The following is a 26,446-nucleotide window of genomic DNA, read 5'->3' on the forward strand; positions in this document are numbered from 1 at the left end:
TCACATCTCCAGTACCGTACCGCATCGGAACTTCCTCTGACGTCACGGGCGGCCGCTCCAACAACTTACAGTGTATCCACGCTGACGCCGTGTTTGTACAACCTGTTCATACTGGACTCTCCTGCTTTACTTTTACTGTGAACAGCTTCAACACTTACCGCTCGACATTACTACTGCCGCATCTCCTGCTCCCTCGTTCCATCAAGTTGGTGAGCCAAAACTCAATACTTATAACTTTATCTATTTTGCTGTATCAGTCTCCATTACGATTCCCTGCCTATTTGAATTACATTTATGTTTCTGCCATACCTAAACTATGCTTCCAATGAGCAAAGGGATAATAAGGGTAACATTAAGCATATGTTACTCCAATCCTTAGCTCATAAAATAAAACTTCTTGTGATCATTACGATTGTTATTCAGACAAACAATGGTACTGATTTAAAGAGACAAACACACAATTTTGTAACTGAAAGTATTTTATTGGAGAACAGTGTTTATTTCAACTGCAACATAATAATAACAAATCGGGTTGTTACAGAAATACCAAGCCTGAAAAAAAGCAGCATAAAGATGGATCCCATGGAACTCTCCAACTATGTTGCTACATTAGATCAAAAGGTAGATCAATTAAACATTGGTCTTAGGGGGGCGGAGCTGACTACTAAGCTGATTAGACGCATGCTGTGAGGGCTCCGGCATTAAACTTTATTTTTGGAGACTTTTTGGTAATTATATTTATAACTTTGACACTCCAACTAGTTCTCATTGTAACCTATATCATAAGCCGAGTTCTACATCAGTCTTGGTGGCCAGAAAGACGAACTTTAGCCAGAGATATCTATACTAAAGCTGCCGCATGGGCACAGAATTCAGGGATCTAATTTCAGCGTGGAGATTTGACTTTCTGCTATATACTTAGCGCGGACACAGGACCCATTATCACTACTATGAGAGCGGATGGCATCTGAACAATAGTGATCCACACAGCTAAGCTACATAAAATCACACGCAGCCTGCTGTAGCAACATGGAGGGTTCCGATGACACAGTATGCCAGCCAGACACCCTGAGGCTAGTCATTTCTCTACTGGATATGTCCACCCGCCTAGACCAGCACTATAAGGCATGTTCGACCGCTCTTCAAACTAATGAAGGTCCACCCTTTCTCCCACCAACTGACCCTTACCTTGCCTATGACCCATTAGAAGCCAGACGGAGCAAACAAGTGGAACAGGGGGAACATGAGTTACCTAAGGCTTCCGGAGCAAATTTATGCTTCGATGACACGGTGCAATCTTCCGCGCACACTGAAAATGCTTCAGCAGCACCAGGGAAGTTTCAGGGACACGTAGCAGCACAATCTATATCGCTATCGACTACAATCTACTGGAAGCCATTCCCGTCAAACTATGCACATTCGGGTACAGCTGGGGGACTGGGCGGACGCATTGACCTTCTCTTGGAGATGGAAGGGCTGAGTTGGTGGTCGTGCACCTGGCTAATGTCCTTTGCAACCTCTTATGGTCAGATGGAAGTCACATTTGATCCAGGCGGTAAGATACAAGTGTTCAGAGACATACCCGCGGCCACTACAACGAGCAACATGTGGAACTGTATGTTGGGCAATACTCTGCACCTAAAATTTTGTGGAACAGGCTGGTATGGTTATTAGTTGTGCGTTTACATCATAGACTCATTGGATATTTTATGCAACCATATACCCTACAATTTGTTAGCAGATGCACTTTTATATTGCCAAACAACGCTTAAAAGTTCAAAGACATACTTGCTAAATGCTGCAGTTTTTCCTGATTGATGGCTTTACTAGAGGTTTATATGCAAAGCCCTAATTTGTCATACTGTATGCTGTTAAATTTTACTTTTCAGTGTGATAATGCCCTATATTACAGGGGACTCTTCCCTATATAATATGTTCCTATAAGACTAATTAAGCCCTTAGTTGTGATTATAGGTAATATTTAACTTAGTCAATTTTTGGACATAGCTCAATATTTACTGATTCAGAATTGGTCTACTTATTCTTAAAAATATCCTATATTTCAACCTTAAAATATGCCAGTAACTTTAAATTTAAAATTTCATGCTGTTATACACCAGGGTTATGTCATGTGTCTTTTCCTCTACCTGCAACAGCATGATTTATAATCTCACTCTTGGATATTGTAGACACTGCTGGGCCGTGTTCACTGGGAAGGCATGGCTCAGCATAATATTTGAATTAATGAGCTTGATCTTAGACATATATATAATACTTAATAGCATACATGGTGATAGAGAGCTTAGCTTGTTCGTTTCCAGACGAAAAATACACTACTTAGATGTTTCTAAATAATATCGTTATAAATCTGTTTAATAAAGTACTTACAAGCTCTAAACCCTTAGTACATTTACCAAATTCACATACTATCTGGCTCCGCCCTCCCCCCCTCCCCCCTCCTATTTTATATTGAGCGGCTCTTGCCCGCTGCATCCCCCTTCCCCATAAAACTTTAGAGCTATCCCTCCCCCTAGCCCTATTCTTATATGAGTAGATACCTTAATTTTTCTTTTATTTAGCTGGGAGAGGTTCATTTTTGCTTCTGTTACTGTTAATATACTCTATGATAAAACTGAAGTCTCCTTATTGGACAGCCTGCATTTGATAACTACGCTTGAAATATGTGAATATATTACTCTGCTCATGGTACTATGTATACATCTATTTGTAAATCTTTCGGGCATACTTTGTATATGTTGTATTTGACTACGACTTCAATAAAAAAATATTTAACAAAAAAAAAAACCAAAAAAAAAAAAAACATTGGTCTTAGAGAGTTGCAGGTGGAAAACCAAACACTTAGAAAAATTATACAAGATACATTGAAGCCCACACATTCTCATATAGAGCCATTTAATGAGCCACCTGTAAGTCCCCCAGAAAAATTTTCTGGTGATCGCAAACAGTTTAGACAATTCCTAAACTCATGTATACTGTTTATCACTTTGAAACCAAAAACCTTCACAACAGATAAAATAAAGGTATTAACTGTCATCTCATACCTTAGAGGAGAACCTAGGGCATGGGCAGATAGCCTTTTTGAACGCAATGACCCCCTACTTAATTCCATTGATGATTTTTTTAAAGCTCTTTCCTCCCTGTATGAAGATCCACACAAACAGCTAACAGCTGATAATAAATTAAGGTCTCTCAGACAGCATAAAAGGGCGGTAGAGGATTATATTTCAGAATTTAAAATCTGGCAGCAAGATTCTGGCTGGAATCAGATTTCCCTGAGAAATCAATTCAGGATTGGACTCTCAGAGTCAATCAAAGATGAGTTCGCCAGAATAGATCTGCCAGATGATCTAGAACAATTAATGCAGCTGTCAATAAAAATCGATCACAGGCTTAGGGAAAGAAAGTTAGAAAAATCAAACTATGACACACATACTAAACTAACAGACTCTAGAGTTACATCACACACACAACGAACTGCTGATGAGCCTATGGACATCGGAGTAATCAGAGGTCCACTGACCCCAGAAGAAAAACTGAGACGAAGGGCAAATCATCTATGTCTTTACTGTGGATCAAAGGATCATGAGGTCACAGCTTGCCCAACCCTTAAGAAGCAGAAAAAGGGTAAGCCACATATACTCAGTTCAGTAACCCCCTCTCCTAATACTGAATTAACTAACTGTTTACTCCCTATCTCATTGCAGTGGGATCAACATCTCCTCCACTCTAAAGCAGTCATAGACTCCGGAGCTTTTTCTTGTTACATTGATATTGATTATGTAAAATGTAATAAAATCCCCCTTATTGAAAAAAATAAACCTGTAACGGTTCGTCTTATTGATGGAAAACAGTTAGAAACAGGACCAATAACACATCACACAGTACCGATTCTGGTCACCACTCATACATCACATAGAGAGTACATTAAATTTGATGTCTTACAGTCTCCGATTTTTCACATAGTTTTAGGATTACAATGGCTACAAACACATCAACCTGCAATTAACTGGACAACTAGTACATTTGAGTTTAATTCAGATTATTGCAGGACAACATGTAACCCACATTTACCACTACTAGCTCTAAGTGAATCAAAACTTCCTATCGAGTATCAGGATCTTAAGCAAGTTTTCAGTAAAACCGAGGCAGAAAATCTGCCTCCTCATCGTCCATATGACTGCCCAATAGATCTCATCCCCGGATCTGATATACCATTTGGACATATATTTCCTCTCTCAGAACCAGAACTCCAAACTTTAAAAAATTACATAAATGAAAACTTGCTAAAAGGTTTTATCAGACCTTCAACCTCTCCAGCAGGAGCAGGTATATTTTTTGTTCGAAATAAAGACCAAACATTACGTCCAATCGTTGATTATAGACAATTAAATAACCGTACAATTAAAGACAGATACCCATTACCTCTGATCCCTGAACTTATTGAGAGGCTTAGGGGGGCAAAGATCTTTACGAAACTTGATCTAAGAGGCGCCTATAATCTCATCCGAATAAGACCAGGAGATGAGTGGCTTACTGCGTTTCGCACAAGGTATGGACTGTATGAATATACAGTCATGCCTTTTGGGTTATGCAACGCCCCAGCCACGTTTCAGAGATTTATAAATGACATATTCAGGGATCTGTTAGACACATCCATGGTAATATATCTAGATGATATTCTAATATATTCCGCTAATTATCAGGACCACATCAAACATGTACGTGCAGTCTTACATAGATTAAAAGCACATAGTCTCTATGCTAAGCTTGAAAAATGTATCTTCCATACACAAAATATTACATTTTTAGGATACAACATAACCCCAAATGGCATAACAATGGAACCCAATAAAATTCAGGTCATCTTAGATTGGCCTAGACCAAAGAACAAACGTGATATCCAAAAGTTCCTCGGTTTTTCAAATTTTTACCGCAAATTTATAAAGAATTTTGCTGGTATAACAAAACCTCTAACAAATCTCACCAAAAATGATATTCCTTTTCACTGGACTGCTGAAACTGAACAAGTTTTTCAGCTCTTAAAATCCAGATTCACTACAGCACCAATTCTAAAATACCCAGATCCTAATCTTCAGTATGTGTTGGAGGTTGATGCTTCCCAATATGCAATAGGAGCCATTCTATCCCAACGATCTTCACCCAAAGATTCTATCCATCCAGTAGCATACTTTTCAAGGGTATTAACTACCCCTGAATTAAATTATCACGTTGGTGAAAAAGAACTTCTAGCTATGAAGGCTGCCTTGGAGCATTGGAGGCATCTATTAGAGGGTACAACAATTCCTATTCAGATTTACACTGATCATAGGAATTTGCAATATCTAAAGATTCATAAAACCCTCACCTCCAGGCAAGTACGATGGAGTCTCTTTTTCTCTAGATTCTCCTACATTATTTCATACCGACCTGCATCTAAAAACTCAAAGGCGGATATACTATCAAGACTACCCGAAAAACCTACCAATTCCAGACATCATGGCACTGTAATTCCTGAAACTTATATACAGAATACCATAGCTATTCTTTATGAACATAACAAAACTCTCCGAAACGAACAACTCCAAGATAATACATTTCCAAAGGAAAAGTTAGAAAAACGAAGCGATGGTTATTACTATTATTCAAACAGACTATATGTACCCCCTTCACAGAGAAAATCTTTACTAGAGAGTCTACATGATAATAAACTCTCTGGTCACCCAGGAATTCATAAAACCATCGAATTAGCTAAACGATCTTACTGGTGGCCAAAGATGCAAAAGGACATAAGAATCTACATACAGAGTTGTGAAACTTGCACAACCTCAAAGATTGAGAAACAAAAACCTATAGGTTACTTGCTCTCACTACCAGCTCCAGAAAAACCTTGGACTCACATTGCCACAGATTTTATTGTAGAATTACCAACTTCTGATAACAACAAAACAATTATGGTGGTAGTAGACTTATTCACCAAGATGTCGCATTTTATTCCTTACCATAAACTGCTGACATCTCTGGAAACTGCTAAGTTACTGGTTCAACACGTAATAAAATTGCATGGCTTACCCCAATCCATAACTACGGACAGGGGGACGCAATTTACGTCTCGACTTTGGAAAGAACTATGTACTGCATTACAAATTGATAGACGGTTAAGTACTGCATACCACCCACAGTCTAATGGACAATGTGAAAGAACCAATCAATGGTTAGAAGAATAACTCAGGTGTTATGTCACACAGCATCAGGATGACTGGTCCTCCCTTCTCCCATTGGCAGAATTTGCCCACAACAATTCTTATCATACGTCTATTAAAACTACGCCTTTCTTCGCAAACTATGGATTGCACCCTACTTTCCATATTAACACTCAAATAGACAGTGTCTGTCCGGTCGTAACTGACACAACCAACACTATTGCAGAAACATTCTCCATTCTTCATGATAACATTAAGTCAGCTCAGACTAGACAACAGAACTACTACAACTTACGAAGACGGCCGTCACCCACTTACGCACCTGGAGATTTGGTGTGGCTATCAACGAAACATTTAAGATTGACAACTCCTACTAGAAAGTTGAACAAATTTTTTATTGGACCATTTCCCATCTTCAAAGTAGTTAATAGGAATGCCGTCACTCTAGATTTACCTCCTCAATACAAAATTCACCCAACTTTCCATGTCAGTTTATTGAAACCCTATACTGCTTTGAGGGATTCCATGACACATACTTCTCAGCAGCCACCACTTGCCCCAGATACTGAATTTGAAATTCAGAGTATTCTTGACTCACGGATCGTATCGGGCAAGTTGCAATATTTAATACATTGGAAGGGTTATTCATCAGAGGATGATTCATGGGAGCCCTCAGCCAATTTATCAGCACCCCGACTGGTTTCCCTTTTCCATAGGCGACATCCAGATCGTCCACGTCCCTGAACCTCGGAGAGGTTCATTTTTTGGGGGCCCTCTGTAACAGTCTGTCCCTTTAAGGATCTAATTTCGCATCAGCCTCATTTTCGTTTCAACTCCCTTTATAAGCATTGAAGCCTTTTGCTTCATTGCTTGGTATTAGCTGGTTGACTCCTGTCAATACTCAGCCTGTATTTTGCCTGAACTCATTATTGAGGAATTGCTACATCCTGCCTAATCTACCTGGCTCTGTGTGAGTTAACTCTGCCTTTGTTTCTGAGATTCTCCTTGCAGCTACAACGCTGCTTCTCTTCACCTGTCACATCTCCAGTACCGTACCGCATCGGAACTTCCTCTGACGTCACGGGCGGCCGCTCCAACAACTTACAGTGTATCCACGCTGACGCCGTGTTTGTACAACCTGTTCATACCGGACTCTCCTGCTTTACTTTTACTGTGAACAGCTTCAACACTTACCGCTCGACATTACTACTGCCGCATCTCCTGCTCCCTCGTTCCATCAAGTTGGTGAGCCAAAACTCAATACTTATAACTTTATCTATTTTGCTGTATCAGTCTCCATTACGATTCCCTGCCTATTTGAATTACATTTATGTTTCTGCCATACCTAAACTATGCTTCCAATGAGCAAAGGGATAATAAGGGTAACATTAAGCATATGTTACTCCAATCCTTAGCTCATAAAATAAAACTTCTTGTGATCATTACGATTGTTATTCAGACAAACAATGGTACTGATTTAAAGAGACAAACACACAATTTTGTAACTGAAAGTATTTTATTGGAGAACAGTGTTTATTTCAACTGCAACATAATAATAACAAATCGGGTTGTTACAGCTGGCCAGATGCGTTCAGTGACAAAAACAGACCCGCTCAGTAGAGCACAGAGAGCGGGTCTGGAAAACACTCTTTTTTTTTTAATAAAAGTTCACCGGCAATATTAGGTTCTATAAAGCTAGCACTAATATAATGTTATATAATTCTGCACTATGTGCAGAATTATATAACATTATTTTCTATGTTTACTGGCCCTTTAAGTACCTCCATGCACCCATGAATATTTATTGAAATGTTTCATTTATCCAGGGTTCCCAATTGATTGGCGTATAGCTGGTGAATTCAAAATATATAAAATGTTATATATATTTAATGAATGTTTACTGTGTTTTCGCTGTAAATATTTTATCTGTGTATATATATATATATATATATATATATATATATATATATATATCTATCAATACCTGTGTGTATATGTGTGTGTATATATATATATATATATGTGTATATATATATATATATATATATATATATATCTGTGTGTATGTGTGTGTGTATATATATATATATATATATATATATATATATATGTGTATATATATATATATATATATATATATATATATATATATATATATATATCTGTGTGTGTGTATATATATATATATATATATATATATATATATATATATATAATGGCTGCACGATTAACCCCCACGATTTAAAGACTGCAAGAGTATGCAATTTTTTAGCCCCGCCCAGAAGTGACATCACTCGCCCCATGTGAACAGCCTTTGGATTGCAACGCATGCATCTGGTTTCACTTGCACGCTAACCTTCCCATGTTAAAAATTTACTTGGAGCGCAGTTATCGCAAGAGCGAAAAAAATCAGTTAGCAAGCCACTTATAATCTGGCCCAATGACAGTGGCAAGCCCTGTCTACTACAGATGCAAGTCCATATTGGCTCTTCCAAATAAGGAAAGTGATGGGCAGAGATTGACCCCTGAAAAACAATTGCAGCAAACAAGGTGTTAATCTGTGGTAATATAGTTTAGACTGTGCTGATATGTTAATCTATTGGAATACTGTAGAAAAATATTATAATTACAAGGTGCTAGCACATGACACTGTAATCAAAAAGCCAGATAAAATTATTCTCTGTGAGTAGGGTCTACAAACTGAAAATGTCTTCAGCTTAAAGTGATGGTAAATCCCTTTATTTGTTAGCATATGTTTTTTTAAAGCTCTAGAGATGGTAATTGGTGGCTATACGCATCTTCCTCGTGTCATTGGCTCAGCAGATGTGTTCAGCTAGCTAGTAGGGTATTTCTGCTCTGGAGCTGGCTTTATCTATGTATTTAACCCATGAGCACAGGTTAAACGCATAGTTATATTCAAGCAACGGTGCAATAATAAAATGCTTGAACAAATTAGAATATTTTATGATTTTGTACTTTTATGTCCTTTGTAAATTGAAATGTAACTCTGCTGTAAAATGCATGTGAAAATTGTGCTTGTTCCACTCCAACCAAGGATGCTGGAATACCTCCATCATAATTAAATATAGTTACATTAACTGACCCTTCAACATTCTGTAGAGGGATTGGTTAGATAGGAGCACAATCTTGTTTACAACTGTGCTTAATGGGCCATAATACCCAAATGTTTAAACACTTGAAAGTGATGCAGCATAGCTGTAAAAAGCTGGCTAGAAAATATCACCTGAACATCTCTATGTAAAAAAGAAAGATATTTTACCTCAAAAGTTCCTCAGTAGCCACATCCCTTTGTAAAGGATTTCTAAGCAGCATATTAGTATGTCTGTCCTGGGACAGCTGAAGGGATGAGCCTCATGCACTCTCATGTTATTTCCCTATTCAGTTTAGGGAAGTTTACAATGAAATCTCATGAGATCACAGTAAAAGAGTTCATGACCTCAGCACTGCTGATGCTGATTGGCTGCAGTTCATTTCTTCATTTTTTTTTTTTTACCTGCAGCTGGGCAGCAGCTGAGTATAACTTTTTACACAGAACTTACTCTGCTGAGCTGAGGAAATTGTGAGGTAAAATATTGTCCTTTTTTACATAGAGATGCTCAGGTGATATTTTCCTGTCAGCTTTGTACAGTTATACTGCATCAGTTTCAAGTGATTTAGCATATGAGTATTATGTCCCTTTAATTGACCAGAGCAAAGATAACTGGGAACATTGATTTCCCCAAAAAATATTCAAGGGCTTATGCCCCTTTAATGTCCCTTTAACCTTTAAGATACATTACATTGATAAAACTATTTTTGTAGTACAGAACCCCTTTACAATTACAGCCTCACTGACTTTATTTTAGTGTTACAGTAATTTATATTGCTATTTTACGAATGCAACTTTAAATAGTTCATATAGCCTATGCAGAAATTGTTCATTCATATCAGTTGTGACAAGTTGCCTTGTACGAAAGCCTAAAATTGTCCGGAGTGATTCTTTAAATATGTCTTGCATAGATTCACATTACATGCTAAACATAGCCGATTATAGTCATAAATATAGTGCAATAGAAATAATAGATTCCAGGATTTACTCCAATAGGTCAAGTTATTTGTAATCCTTAGACCATCTGTTACAATAAATCATAAAGATGTTTTAACTGATAATGTATTAAAAACATATTTGTTTGGAATTATATAAATATAAAATATCTTTTGTGTATGGGACATTAAAACAAAGTTATAATGGTAAATATTAGGAAAATATTGTTTTAATGAAGAATTGTTGTCAACTTGTTTACTGCTTAAAGGGATATTAAACCCAAATGTTTTCTTTTATGATTTAGATAGAGCATACACTTTAAAGTAACTTTCTAAGGGGGGCGGAGCCAACTGCTGAACAGAATGGTCGCAAACACCATGAGCTCCGTTTAAAATAGCATCAAAAAGGCATTTTAAAAGAGGTTTTTAGTAGTGTTAACACTCAGAACTGACCCTGATAACCAGCAAACTTGAGGAATCTAAATATCACGGCCATTGACTGAGATGGGAGCGGTGGAATGCAGCACAGATACGACCTGAACACTGAGGCCCAACACAGCGCGCCATGACACATCGCATAGCATTGCAGCCGGCGAGCGATTGTGCTTACCGCTGCCCTGATCTCAGACAAGCCGCATCCACTACCTAGCAGCTGGTAATACATCTACAGCCCACTAACCTCCTCTTGGCAGGATCTTACTTGTAATTAAAAGTTTGCAACAGACCATCCTTCCACTAAGATGGCGGACGCCACTCAGCTCCTCCTAGGTGACATGGAAGACATTCTGAACCACCACTTTCATCAGCTGTGCACGCTGATTCAAACAGAATGGGGGAGCCTGAAAAGTGCTATTAACCCAAAGCGGGCTATGAAAAATCTACAATCGAACCAGCAGGAATCGGCTTCTGATGTGCCATGGGTTGCCGCTGACTCTGTAGCTTCTTCTGGGTGCTTCTTCTGAGGAGGGCAGGCGACTGTGCAGAGACCTAATGAGGGGTCACATCTGAGAGCTGAGACGCTCTTAGCACCAATCAAAACGGCATCGGAGTGGCAGGCTCCAACTTACCTGAAGAGCCGGTTAACGGAAAACCACAGTAATTTCATTGCGGTGCGTACCCAATTTAGTGACACATTCTGTGCATCGGAACAGGCAACAGATATCCATGCCCTCAAGATAACGCGGCTGGATGTCGGGATCCTACTCCTTGGTGCACAGGGGTCTAACCAGCAATGGATACATGATACTGCGCTGAGTAACATATCACTTATCGATCACTACGCAAATTCAGGCCTGCAGTCTGGTCCGGTGAGATTATACCCCTTTGCTGATACGGGATTTTGCTCTTGCCCTTCCCATAGTTTTCTATCAAGCGAAGTATGCTCCTCACTCATGCCTAAGTTCAGACCACAGCTCGCAATAAGAATCAGGACCGGAGTGGGTTAAGCTTTACTTATACAGAGGAAGGGGATTGCTCTGAGGCCTAGATATTGTCACCTTAACACTGTGTTTGAAAAGGACAAATCGACCTCCTACTCAACGATGCACCCTTCCAGGTATTCTATTGGAACTTCCCACATATACCCCAGAGTATACTGAACTTTGCACTATAAGGGCATTCCTATGCTGAATGGAACGTTTCCATCACCTGTTTATCCTCCTAGTGCCCTTAGATATAAAGACATTGTGTGAAATATTGTGGACACCCCTTGGTTATCCAAGTTACATGATTGCTTGTTGCTAGTTTGGCAGTCTAGCCCTTATTTAGTTAACCCAATAATCTACTAGAACTGACAAGTGAGTGAGGGCAGGAACATAATGTGTTTAGAGAGGTCTTAGCTCATCACCCCCTAGCTATACTCTTACCCTATTTATTTTGGGGCATATTCATGTCAATGCATATATTGGCGTCATAATAGCCATATTGAAGACATTTAGAGGGGTCCTAGACAGAGTGTAATGTAGAGTACCTATACATCACTAATACACTTGCTGCTATTATTTTTTGTCAACCTGTGTATAGTATACTCCATACCTACAGCGAGCATTCTTTTGTATTAACAATGTTGTAGGTCCTTAATGCAATCTTAGCTTGCTATTTGTTTTTATCATGTGGTTGGCGGACGGCTTTTATATTAACAGCTGCGGACACCTAGTTTTTACACCTCACCTGTGGGTTAGTAGGAAGCCACGGGAGAGACACTTGTACAAGTGGAAGTGAAACAAATGCCGCAGCAGTTACATAACAACCGTGTTGTACGTGGGTTACTGACACAATACCTTTAATGATACTGATAAACCCTGTATATGTGTTTGTCCGGTCTGGGGGCTAGAGGGGGCCCCCGATAGGGACGAGTATATATTGCCATTGTATTTTTATGTATCATTATCCTTTCACTATTACTCGAGACAATCCTTGCATAATATATGTTCCTCCTTCTAGACCAGTGGCCAGGGTCTGGAGGGAGTCCATATAAAGGAAGTATAGCCCACAAACACGCCAACCTAGGATCAACTAATATAAACTCTTATATACAGCAAGGAGAAGGGCTACGTAGGGGAGTTGGTTTCACTAACATGGGAAGTCTATCTTGGAGTTGAGGGTCGTAATACTCAAGAGATAACTCATTCCCACAAGATTGATGTAAGCTTAAACTATTTAGTCTGATGATGTTATATGGCAAGACCCCATAGCATGGTAGATGGGTCCTAGACTCAGTAAGATGTCCAGTGCTATATTACCTATAATATTCTAGGTCATGTTATGCATGAAGGTCAGCTAAGGAAATAATATTATGTTTAAAACAAGTAACACTTATTTTTAAATCCTATATTATGTTATGCCTATTCACCTTTTTGTTCAGTCACATTGGATATTCTGTACTAGTTCACCTCCCCCCCCCCCCACCCATTTATAGAGCCCTCACCAGGGTTCTAATTAGGCGGACTATTTTCGCCACAAACCCTCCTACTTTACAGGAACATAATCTTCCCATTGCTAGAATTATCTTGTTTATCTTTTGAGTGGGTATTTTTTGATTCTGCATATGGTTATACCTATTTGTGCTAAATCTATGTTCATTATTCTTAGACATGTGAACTTGAATTTCACGTTTGTGTCTATCAGATCAGGGGTCCTGCGTGGCCCCATTTGTTACTTGTAACCTGTAAAATGAATAAAAACTTATTAAAAAAAAAAAAAGTTACTTTCTAATTTACTCCTGTTATCATTTTTTCTTCGTTCTCTTGGTATCTTTGTTTGAAAACGCAGGAATGTAAGCTTAGGAGCAGGTACCTTTTTGTTCAGCCACCTGGGTAGTGCTTGCTGATTGGTGGCTACATTTAGCCACCTATCAGCAAGCACTACCCAGTTGCTGAACCAAAAATTGACTGGCTCCTAAGCTTACATTCCTGCTTTTTCAAACAAAGATACCAAGAGAAAGAAGAAAATTTGATAACGGGAGTAAATTTTAAAGCTGCTTAAAAGTGCATGCTCTATCTGAGTCATGATAGAAAAAAATTGGGTTTCATATCCCTTTTATGGACATTGTATTCAGATATGTTCTTTTTATATATGTAACATATACATGACTTTTTTGTTGAAGGCATATGCAACCTATATAATTTCCTTCATGAATCAGATAGAGCATTCCATTTTAAACAACTTTCAAAGTTACTTATATTATCTAATTAGTTTAGTACTCTTGGTATCCTTTGTTGAAAAGTATACCTAGATAGGCTCAGGAGCTGGGATCTAGATGATAATTGTTGCCTGCATGTATATGCCTCTTTCCATTGGCTTGCCAATGTGTTTAGTTAGCTCCCAGTAATATATTGCTGCTCATTCAACAAAGGATACTAAGAGAATTAAGCAAATTTGGAAATAAGTAAATTGTAAGTTGTTTAAAAACGTATGCACTATCTGAATCATGAAAGGAAATATTTGGGTTTTATGTTCCTTTAAAGAGACAAAAAAGCCACACAAAAAAATGCTGTCACTGTCTATAATGATCGGCCAATCTGCCTTCATATGGTAACGGAGCACCGATCATGCTCCATCACCATATGAAGAAAGATGCAGCTCAGGAACAGCAGCTCTCGGCTGTCACTTGACAATTGAGGCTACTGGAGCTTCCTGAAGCTTCAACGTAGATCTATGTTATGCGGTACGATGAGCTATGTACCGCATGATATAGATCTACATCATTTTGGCGCAAGTGGTTAAACACACAGAAGTGCTGGGTCGCTAGTCTTAAGATTACATGCACTAAATTAAAGCATTTAAGTTTTTGACTATAATGGCACATCATGGATCAGATTACAAGTGGCGTGTTATTTGGAGCTCCTGCTCAAGCGTAAACTTCGCCAGAAGTAATCATTTGGCGTACTGGTTAGCATGCTTATTACAAATTGAAAGTAAAAGTTTTGCACTCGATTGAAATCCAACAGGCACTAACTTCGTGTATTACGACCACGTTAAAGATTTTGCCCCATAGACTTCAATGGAGAGCGTAGAATAATAAACTTATTAACAGCAGTTATTAATATTTTACATTCCAATGTTCTTCAGATACAGGAAAATGTTATTTCTTTCCTAAGATATGGTGAGTCCACGACAACATCATTTACTGTTGGGAATTTCACTCCTGGCCAGCAGGAGAAGGCAAAGACCACCACAGTCAAACTGTTAAGTATCACTTCTCTTCCTACAAACCCCAGTCATTCTCTTTGCCTTCGGTGCATGGAGGAGGTAAAGTTTTGGTGTCTGAAGAAAATTGGATTTATTTCACTTCAATCAAGATTTTATTATTTTAGAAAGCCAGAGTAGGTTTACTCTGATCTTTCCTTTTCAAGATTGGGTCTAGCTGTACTCCACATTAGCCTCTTCAGTAGAGCAGTAGTGGCTTTAAAGCAGTTAGGAACTTGTGAAGTGGACTTCACTGAGTTTTCCTAACATGTTGCTGCCCTAATATAGAAAGCCAGAGCAGGTTTACTCTGTTCTTTTTTCCCCCCACAGGTCCCTGTAAGGAGTGGCGTCCTTCAATACCATGAGAACTGTCTTCCTGTCGGACAGCTGGAGATGCAGGTAAGTGCCTTTTGTCCTTTGGGGGTCTGAAGGAGGCTGGCACTTAAAGGGTTAACCTTTGGATAATGTTCAGGCTGCATCACATTGGGGACTAGTATCCTGGGTTCAGGATCGTGTTAAGGCAGTGGCAGGCACTAGGTAGCATGTGAGCTAGAGACATGGGGTTAACTTCCTTTATGGATAGGAAAAGTTAACCCCATTTTGTTGGCCAGTATTAAAACTTAATTATTTTGCTGGCTTTATGTTTTTGAGGAGTTCCGGTCTGTGTATGAGCGGGCTACTATACATTTTATGTATATCGCAACTCTGCAATCTTTTAACCGCTGCGCAACTAGCAACAGGAAGCGGCTCCATAAAACCTTTTTATATTGTGGTGACAGAATAAAAACATTAGTGTGCGGTGAGTAATACTTATTTTGATACATCAATCAGGAGTCAGCCAGCCTTGCCTCCCACAAATTAGCCCCACTGCTATGAATATTAAAATGAATTGGGCGGAACCGCTTCGCTATTGGATGGTGCAAAGGAATTCATTTTACATAAACCCTGCCTATTTTATGTTGTTGAAGCTCATTTTATACAAATTTGGAAATGAAATTAACCCCTTAACGACCGAGTGCATGCGCACGCTGCATTGATGAGAGGGAGAGGGAGGGAAATTCATTTTTGTAAAGGGAATCGGGGAGGGGGATGGGGGTAGGGTGTTGAGGGGGGGCAACTACACTACAGAAAATTATTAGGAGAAACCCCCCATGTATTATGGCAAAATGGGTACTGACAGACAGCTGCCAGTACCCAAGATGGTGGAATATAGGTAGAGGGGGGAGGGTTAGAGAGCTGTATGTGGGGATCAGGAAGGTTGGGACTGAGGGGGGATCCATCACTGCAAAATAAATATATTTAATAAAATAATAAAACAAAATAAAAAAATTGCCTTTTATTTTAGTACTGGCAGACTTTCTGCCAGTACTTAAGAAGGCGGTGACAATTGTGAGGTGGGGGAGGGAAAAAACTGTTTGAGGGGGGTCAGGAAGGGATCAGGGGGTGGGATGTGTCAGGTTGGAGGCTGATCTCTTCACTTAAGCTAAAATTAACCCTACAAGCTCACTACAAGCTACCTAATTAACCCCTTCAGTGCTGGGCATAATACAAGTGTTGTGCACAGCGGAATTTAGCAGCCTTCTAATTACCAAAAAGCAATGCCAAAGCCATATATGTCTGCTATTTCTGAACAAAGGGGATCTCAGAGAAGCATTACATTTGTGCCATGATTGCACTAACTGTTTGTAAATAATTTCAGTGAGAAACCTAAAATTGTGAAAAAGTTAACGTTTTTTTTTGTTTGATCGCATTTGGCGGTGAAATGGTGGCATGAAATATACCAAACTGGGCATAGATCAATACTTTGGGTTGTCTACTACACTACACTAAAGCTAAAATTAACCCTACAAGCTCCCTAATTAACCCCTTCAGTGCTGGGCATAATACAAGTGTTGTGCACAGCGGCATTTAGCAGCCTTCTAATTACCAAAAAGCAATGTCAAAGCCATATATGTCTGCTATTTCTGAACAAAGGGGATCTCAGAGAAGCATTACATTTGTGCCATGATTGCACTAACTGTTTGTAAATAATTTCAGTGAGAAACCTAAAATTGTGAAAAAGTTAACGATTTTTTTTACGTGTGGTGCGCAGCGGCATTTAGCGGCCTTCTAATTACCAAAAAGCAACGCTAAAGCCATATATGTCTGCTATTTCTGAACAAAGGGGATCCTAGAAAAGCACTTACAACCATTTATGCCATAATTGCACAAGCTGTTTATAAATAATTTCAGTGAGAAACCTTAAGTTTGTGAAAAAGTTTGTAAACAAGTGAACAATTTTTTTTATTTGATCACATTTGGCGGTGAAATGGTGGCATGAAATATACCAATAGATCAATACTTTGGGTTGTCTACTAAAAAAAATATATATACATGTCAAGGGTTATTCAGGGATTCCTAACAGATATCAGTGTTTTAATGTAACTATCGCTAATTTTGAAAAAAAAAATGGTTTGGAAATAGCAAAGTGCTACTTGTACTTATTGCCCTATAACGTGCAACCCCTTAAGGGGTTAAATATATTTAGAAGCTTCGTTTCAGCAAAGAAGTAGGTTGATTTTACATAATATATTTATATAATTATAATAATGTCTTTTATTTTCGCTACATTTTGCAAAGATTTCTAACCTTTTAATCAGGAAATAGTTGTTCATTCTCTATGTCCTAATGCTTCTTCTTATAAGGAACGTTTGTTACACAACCTGAATGTTGTGTGTGCTCTAAAATTCTATCTACAGACGACTAAGGATTTTCGTAGAAATGATTCCCTAAAACCCCTAGGGAATAAGGGGGGGGGGGGCTTATTTAGGACTGTCTCCACAGTTCCCCCTCAGACAAACCTGTGTGCTCAGAGGTGGGCAGTGCCTTATGCTAATGTGTTAAACATTTTAATAAGAAGAGAAGAGAGAAAAAAGAAAAGCATAATATGGCACACTTGTAGGGAGAAAGTCCAAAGAGTGAGTATTGTGTGTGGCTTATGGTGATTAAAAGATAACTTTTAATGTGTTACGTATAAAGGAGAAGATGGACTTAGCCACCACTAAAATTATATTGTCTTAAAAGGTGTCAAAAGAATAGACACACCAGCTCCTCTCAAAAGACGGTACAGTGATCATTCTGTACCGATTGAAACTAACATTAGCGTATACTACCATTAAACTGTTACACTATAAAGTATAGTATATCATAGACCTTTGTAGGTATCATAAGCCGTAGCTGGAAGGTACCTCGCTAAACTGGTTCAGGCGGTGGCACAAAAAGATATAGGTCACACAGCAGGTTGTGGTAAAACACAAACCCGGTGACTTCATAAACAAACAAATGCCGCTTGACCAGAAGCTATAAATAAATACCACTTCCCAATTTACCAATATTCAAAGTCTATGGTAGAACAGTGCCTTGAAGCTTTTGTGGAACAGATTTGCAAGGCTGCAACTTGGTCCTCTTTACATACTTTTTCCAAATGTTATAAATTTGATACTTTTGCCTCGGCTGAGGCCTCTTTTGGGAGAAAGGTTCTTTAAGCGGTGGTGCCTTCTGTTTAGGTCTACCTGTCTTGTCCCTCCCTAGTCATCTGTGTTCTCTAGCTTGGGTATTGGTTCCCAACAGTAAATGATGTTGTCGTGGAATCACCATATCTTAGGAAAGAAAACAAAATGTATGCTTACCTGATAAATGTATTTATTTGTGGATATGGTGAGTCCACGACCCCGCCCTTTATTTTAAGACAGTTATTTCTTGACTAAACCTCAGGGACCTTTACACCTTTGTGTTACTCCTTTTTCTCCATTACCTTTCAGTCGAATAACTGGGGTTTGTGGGAAGGGAAGTAATATAGTTTGACTGGGGTGCTCTCTGCCTCCTCTGCCTCCTCCTGCTGGCCAGGAGTGATATTTCCAACAGTAAATGATGTTGTTGTGGACTCACCATATCACAGGTTAGCAAGGAAGGAGATAGTTCTGGTGCAGAGAGGTAGATTTCGGTATCGTCGGCATACGAATGATAATGAAACCCGTGGGACTTTATTAAGCAACCTAGTGAGGATGTGTAGATTGAGAAGAGAAGAGGACAGAGCCTTGTGGTACCCCAACAGAAAGAGGTAACGGGGCAGAGGATACCCCAGAGAAGGCTACACTAAAGGTACGGTTAGACAGATCGGAAGAGAACCAAGAGAGAGCTGTGTCACAGCTGCCGAAGGATTGGAGGGCATGGAGCAAAAGAGGGTGGTCGACAGTAACAAAGGCTGCAGAAAGATCAAGGAGGATAAGTAGAAAGAAGTGGCCTTTTGATTTTACTTTAAGTAGGTCGTTGGTAACCTTAACAATTGCTCTCTCTGTTGAGTGAAGGGGCGAAATCCAGATTGCAGTGAGTCAAGGAGGGAGTTTAATGTAAGGAAATGGGCTAGACGTGCATATACTAGCTTTCAAGAAGCTTTGATGTAAGAGGTAGTAGGGAAATAGGGCGGTAGTTGGATGGGGAGTTTGGATCGAGAGAAGGTTTTTTTGAGGATAGGTGTGACTAATGCATATTTAAGAGATGTGGGAACTATACCAGTGCTGAGGGAGTGGTTGAAGATGTGTGTGAGTATAGGGATAAGGGTAGAAGAGAGGGAGGGGAGTAGTTGTGAGGGGATGGGGTCAAGGGGACAGGTAGTGAGGTGAGAGGATAGTATAAGGGCAGAAACTTCATCCTCTGTAACAGGGGCAAAAGAGCTAAATTTATGGCTATGTGGGTTTTGGATGATTGTGAGCTGTTGAGGGGGTGGGAGACCGGTAGTATGTTGAGAGCTGATTTCAGTTCTGATGGAGCTGATTTTTTTGTTGAAGTAGCTGGCAAAATCTTGGGCTGAGAGAAAAGTTGTGGAGGGAGGTGGGGGTGGGCGGAGAAGAGTATTGAATGTGGAGAACAGACGTTTTGGGTTTGAAGAAAGAGTAGAGATAAGAGTAGAGAAGTAATATTGCTTATATAGATTAAGGGCAGAATAGTAAGAGTTCAAGATGAACTTATAGTGAAGAAAGTCAACAGAACTCTGAGATTTCCTCTAGTGTCGCTCAGCAGTATGGGAACATCTGCGTAGGTACCATGTCAGAGGAGTATGCCAGGGCTGAGGATGAGTGTATGTTTTCCGAGCTATGGTAGGTGGGGCCAGGTTATCAAGGACCTATGTAAGGGTGGAGTTATAGTGGCAGATGGATTCATCAGAACAGGAAAAGGAGGGGATGGAATATACATAAAATTATGTATCTAATCTGTGCACATATTTGGGTCCTTAAAGGGATATGAAACCCAATTTTTTTCTTTCATGATTTAGAAAGAGCATGCGATTTTAAACAACTTTCCAATTTACTTCTATTATCTAATTTGCTTCATTCTCTTAATATCCTTTGTTGGAAAGCATACCTAAATAGACTCAAGTAGCTGTTGATTGGCGGCTGCATATTTCTATTTCTTTAGCAAAGGATATCTGAATAATTAAGCAAATTAAATAATAGAAGTACATAGGAAAGTTGTTTAAAATTGTATTCTCTATCTGAATCATGAAAGAAAAAAATGTGCGTTTTATGTCCCTTCAAAGGAAAGTGTACAATAATATGTTCTCCTCTGGAATGTGTTCTAAATTGATTAAATTGTTTACAAATAACTCCTTTACACTTTTTTTGTCATTTGAAATAGCTGCTTTTGTCTGGAAAAACTGCCACCTAAACTGAAAATGTAAATACTGCAGTGTTGGTTATAAAACCACTATGTTAACAAGAAACAACAGCAGAAAACAACATCCCAGTGGGTATGGCAGAAAGAGTGTATTCCTGCACCTGTTTTGAATACAGTAAAGTCTTATCAGTCTTATGTATATATAAACAATCATACATATTATTCACACAAAATATACATTAATGCTAGAGTTTAAACTATCATTCAAATATTCAAAAGCAAAGATCTGATCATAAACTCGCCCCAACTACCTTCAGAGTTTTGCAAAACATCATCAATTAAATCACTGATGATGTCATACATGACATCGTCAATAACATGATCAATGTCATCACTAGCAATATCGACTGTGATTTGCAGAATGTGGAGCAGAAAGAAGTGACTGGCAGTCAAGTAGTCAAATTACAACTGTTTATGTGTATTACTGGCAAAGAAGTAAAATGATTGATTTTGTATGTTTCTGGCGGTTAAGTGGTAATTATATATATATGGTATATACATGAAACAATATTCACCACACTTGCTGGATTTAAAGGGACAGTCAACACCAAAATGATTATTGTTTAAAAACATAGATAATGCCTTTACCCACTCCCCAGCTTTGCAAAACCAACAGTGTTATATTAATATATTTTATAACATTTAAACCTCTAAATGTCTGCCTGTTTCTAAGCCACTACAGACAGCCTCTTATCACATGCTTTTTTATTAGCTGTTTACAGCAAGAGACTGCTAATTCATGTGGGCATATACATAACATTGTGCTCTCTCTCGTTGAGTTGTGAATGGCACTGCACTAATTGGCTAAAATGCCAGTCAATAGATATTAAATATATAGCCATGTGATCAGGGGGCTGTCAAAAGAGGCTTAGATACAAGGTAATCAAGGATAAAAGTATATTAATATAACCATGTTGGCTGTGCAAAACTCAGGAATGGTTAATAAAGGCATTATCTATCTTTTTAAACAATAACACTTGTGGTGTTGACTGTCCCTTTAATAATTGTGTCAACATTTATGTTTGTGTGACTCAAATTAATTAAAGAATTAGCTACTGATTTAATGCTGGTATATTTTTAAAATAAATTCTCAAGTTCCTGAGTGGAAGTGAGGGTCGGTACTCAGTAGTGAAAATAAACAACCCCCATGCTTTGTCACATGAATCATGGAATGCATTGGTTTTTACATCAAAGGCAATAAATGTGTCAAAATATTTCACCTCTTTGATCACATCAAGATGTTTGCCAGACAAGCAGTGTCATTCATAAATAGATGGACTTACTAATGTCTTACTGCCAATGCAGGTGCAGGATGAAAATCAGCTTAACATATGTATTGACACAACACTGTCTTTTGTAAAACTGTAAATTCTGCCTTGCATGATAACGTGAATGCTCTGTGCATTTTGTCTAGTACACTAGTGTTGATGTTATGTAATGCTACAAAGATGGCTGAAAGGGTTTCCATTTTACTTCTTTATAAAACTGAGCCCAACCTTTTATTTGCGCAATTTCGGAGGCACCAGACCCTACTGTGCATGTGCAAGAGTTTACTATATATATATATATATATATATATATATATATATATATATATATATATATATATATACACAGACATCCCAAACTGCAAAAACTCATTTCAGGGAGGTGGCTTCACCTGCTACTGCGCCACCCCCCCGCCCCCCGTTATATATTGGACACCTTGAAACTCTAGATAAGATAGAGACTTATCATTAAAGTAGCTTCTCACTAAAGTCACATTTAAAAAAAGTAGCTTTATTGCACAACCACATACAACAAACCTATTTTCCAGTGATCGTACGCTTGTTGAATGCTTAAATATTTTAGAATACGAAGTTTAATTACGTGCAGGTAATAAGATAGTATTTGTGTTTTTATGTTATTAAAATCAGTGGGGGCTTTTTGGTTACTGATGCATGCTTTGAGGGTTCTATAACGTCCCAGCAATTGGATCATGGTACTTGGAGTTTCAGGGAGATTGCATTCCATTTGCTGACATCAGGGAGCCGCCATGAACTTCAGGGAGAGTTGGGATGTCGGTATGTATATATATATATATATATATATATATATATATATATACAAATATGCCTTTTTTGATTGGCTGGTGGCAGTCACATGGTACAGGGAGAAAGAAAATTAAAGTAAGTGAGTTTAGGCAGATAATATTTTGCAGCATTCTAAAATCAGATTTGTTAATATACAGATACAGTAGGATGTATGTTCCTATATGTATGAGTCGTCTTTCTATTTTATGATGTGCTGACCAATATCTGCATTTCTCTTTACAACTCAGAATGCAATTCACTATATATGTTGTCATGTTTGAAGGGATAGGAAAGTCAAAATTAAACTTTCATGATTCAGCGCATGTAATTTTAAGGCACTTTTAAATTCATTTCTATTTTCTAAGGTGCTTCGCTCTCTTGGTATCCCTTGTTGAAAAATAATATGCACATATCCTACACTAGTGGGACAATGCTGTTCCTTCAGCAAAGGATAACAAGACAATGAAGCTAATTTGATAATAGAAGTAAATTGGAAATTTGTTTAAAATTGTATGTTCTATCCAAATCGGGGGTTTCTGCCCCTTTAAGAGCTAGTGGATGCTGCTATTGAGTAGTATGGGAAATGTGGAATTCTTTAAAGTTGTCTTCTCTGTGTATGTTTCTTGAAGTGAAATCAACTTTATAAATTTATTAAAGCTATCCAATAAAAAAGCAAATCTGGGGTTGATCAAATGCTTGTATTTGTTTTCATTAGATAACGATTCCTAAATGTCAGCCAGTATTGTCAGTGTCTTTGTTTTTTCCCATGATTTTTAAAATTAAACTTTATCCTTTGTTGAAGAGTAGGCTCAGGAGCAGCAGTGCATTATGGGGAACTAGCTGCTGATTGGTGGCCTAGTGGAAAAGCGTTGTCCTGGTTTTATTGTCATTTTAGCAGTGGAATTCAATAAGTAAAAAATGACCCAATAGATTAAAGATTAAATCAAGATTTGGATTGTGATCAGAAGAACAGAATGACACATGTAAAGTATAGGGATATTTTTTTGCTGAAACAGTAAGGAAAAAGTGCTATAAATAACCAAATGAAAACGTCTGATTTTTTTTTCTTTAAAGGGATATGAAGCCAAAATTTATTTGATTCAGATAGATCATGCAATTTTAAGCAACTTTTTATTTTATTCCTATTATCAAATTGTCTTCATTCTCTCTGTACCTTTATTTGAAAAGCAGGAATGTAACCTTAGGAGACAGCCTATTTTTTGGTTCAGCACATTGGTAGCGCTTGCTGATTGGTAGCTACATTTATCTGAATCATGAAAGAAATAATTTTCTCTCCTATTATAAATTAACATTTAGCCACCAATCAGGAAGTGCTACCCAGTGTTATGAACCAAAAATGGGCCAGCTCCTAAGCTTACATATCTGCTTTTTCGAATAAAGATAGCAAAAGAACAAAGAAAATTTGATAATAGGAGTAAATTATAATGTTGCTTAAAATTGCTTGCTCTATCTGAATCATGAAAGAGAAATTTTGCTTTTATATCCCATTTATAAAGCAAATGAATCTATAATGAGGAAAAAAAAAAACATAAAACACTTTTTTGTACTTGTATGTGTCACTGGCATTGCCCATTAATACAGCAGTTAGAGTTTTTTTCATTTCCACCATTGAGCTTCTCTCTCACAAACCAGTAATACACTCTTCAATATTAAAATAAACAGCTTTATCCGTAGAATTAAATGAGTAGCAGTTTTTCCCTGCATCTCCGCCAGCCCCGCTTCATAATGCGTTTTTTTTCCAGCTCTGTGTTGTGTGGCATCCAATAAACAGCATTGTTGTCGCATGACTTGCTGTTGTCAGTGTTTTCAATGAGAGTATGATACACGCATGCACAAAGTTGATGCTAGAAGTTTTTTTTTTTTCTTCTGGCTGTCTCACCGTGCAAATGCATGGCAATCTAGCACATGCATGTTTAATCCTAAGGGAAGTCCCCAGTGACGTCCATGTAAACAGTGAATCAAATCTGTTGTTATGATTCACTGTTTACTTGGCTGACAAACATGGAAGGTATGCGCATGCGCTATTTCTGGATCGGGAGCGCACATCTAGGTTTGACGTGGAACCGCTATACACATTACTGCAGTTGAGAAGAACTGTTTAAGGGGCGGAGAGAGGGAGAGCAACAAAAACTAAAATAAATGTTATTTATTACCTATGTGTAAGTAGCTTTGTTAAAAAATGTTTAAAGGGACACTGAACTCAAATTTTTTCTTTTGCGATTCAGACAGAGCATGCAATTTTAAGCAACTTTCTAATTTACTCCTATTATCAAATTCTCTTCATTCTCTTGGTATCTTTATTTGAAATGCAAGAATGTAAGTTTAGATGCCGGCCCATTTTTGGTGAACACACTGTGTTGTTCTTGCTGATTGGTGGATAAATTCACCCACCAATAAACAAGTGGTTCTGAACCAAAAAAAAAAAGCTTATATGCCTTCTTTTTCAAATAAAGAAAGCAAGAGAACAAAGAAAAATTGATTAGAGGAGTAAATTAGAAAGTTGCTTAAATTTGCATGCTCTATCTGAATCACGAAAGAAACAATTTGGGTTCTGTGTCCCTTTAGGGTGTTTTAGCTAGCAATGATATTAACTTTTGATTCCTACACTTCACTATAGCTGTGGTTTACCATCAAATTCAATTGTCTTGAGCAAAATCTTTTACTTTCAACTTGTAATATGCGCACAAATGAATGTGCCGAAAATATTCTTATATTGCTAGCGCTAACGTTAGCTCGCCACTTGTAATTTAGCCCTTAATGTATTAAAGTTTACAAATATTGTGTAGCCTTACATTTTTATAGATAAAACCAGATATACGTTAAATAAATCCATGTTGTAACTTGAAATTAAATGACAAATAAAGTAAATTGAGAGTGCATTTAAATTAAAAATAGTCCATTTTATGTTAAGAATTGTGTCAGTTGCGAAAATAATATATAGATATGAAATCATGATTATAAAGTATAAATATTTTATTTATTTTTTGTTCTAAAATTACTAAGCTAGTTATGTGTTTTGTTCATTTCACAGGGTGAATGTCTGTGGAGGGAAGTGCTGTCATGGATGGAGTAAATCTACAGCATCAGAAAGATGCACAAAACGTAAGATATTAGGAAAAAAATACACTACACACACACACACATACATATACAGTGGGGCAAAAAAGTATTTAGTCAGCCACCAATTGTGCAAGTTCTCCCATTGAAGAAGATGAGAGAGGCCTTTAATTTTCATCATAGGTATACCTCAACTATGAGAGACAAAATTTGGAAACAAATCCAGACAATCATATTGTCTGATTTGGAAAGAATTTATTTGCATATTATGGTGGAAAAGAAGTATTTGGTCACCTACAAACAAGCAAGAGTTCTGGCTCTAACAGACCTGTATCTTCTTCTTTAAGAGGCTCCTCTGTCCTCCACTCATTACCTGTATTAATGGCACCTTTTTGAACTTATCAGTATAAAAGACACCTGTCCACAACCTCAAACAGTCACATTCCAAACTCCACTATGGTGAAGACCAAAGAGCTGTCGAAGGACACCAGAAACAAAATTGTAGACCTGCACCAGGCTGGGAAGACTGAATCTGCAATAAGCAAGCAGCTTGGTGTGCAGAAATCAACTGTGGGAGCAATAATTAGAAAATGGAAGACATACAAGACCACTGATAATCTCCCTCGATCTGGG

General features: G+C 38.1%; 1 protein-coding gene across 1 annotated transcript in view; it reads left to right on the top strand.

Annotated features, from left to right (window-relative positions):
* The window catches only part of LOC128644289 (latent-transforming growth factor beta-binding protein 1-like), a gene marked incomplete at its 3' end in the record, with an annotated part of 52,958 nt that extends 27,100 nt beyond the window's left edge, over window positions 1-25,858 (top strand). Inside the window, exon 2 of the mRNA XM_053696954.1 lies at window positions 25,788-25,858. Within this exon, the coding sequence (XP_053552929.1) occupies window positions 25,788-25,858 (71 nt within the window). The remainder of the gene's footprint in view (window positions 1-25,787) is intronic.
* Window positions 25,859-26,446: the final 588 nt, after the last annotated feature.

The sequence above is a fragment of the Bombina bombina genome, unplaced genomic scaffold (genome assembly GCF_027579735.1).
Source record: "Bombina bombina isolate aBomBom1 unplaced genomic scaffold, aBomBom1.pri scaffold_1311, whole genome shotgun sequence".
NCBI lineage: Eukaryota > Metazoa > Chordata > Amphibia > Anura > Bombinatoridae > Bombina > Bombina bombina.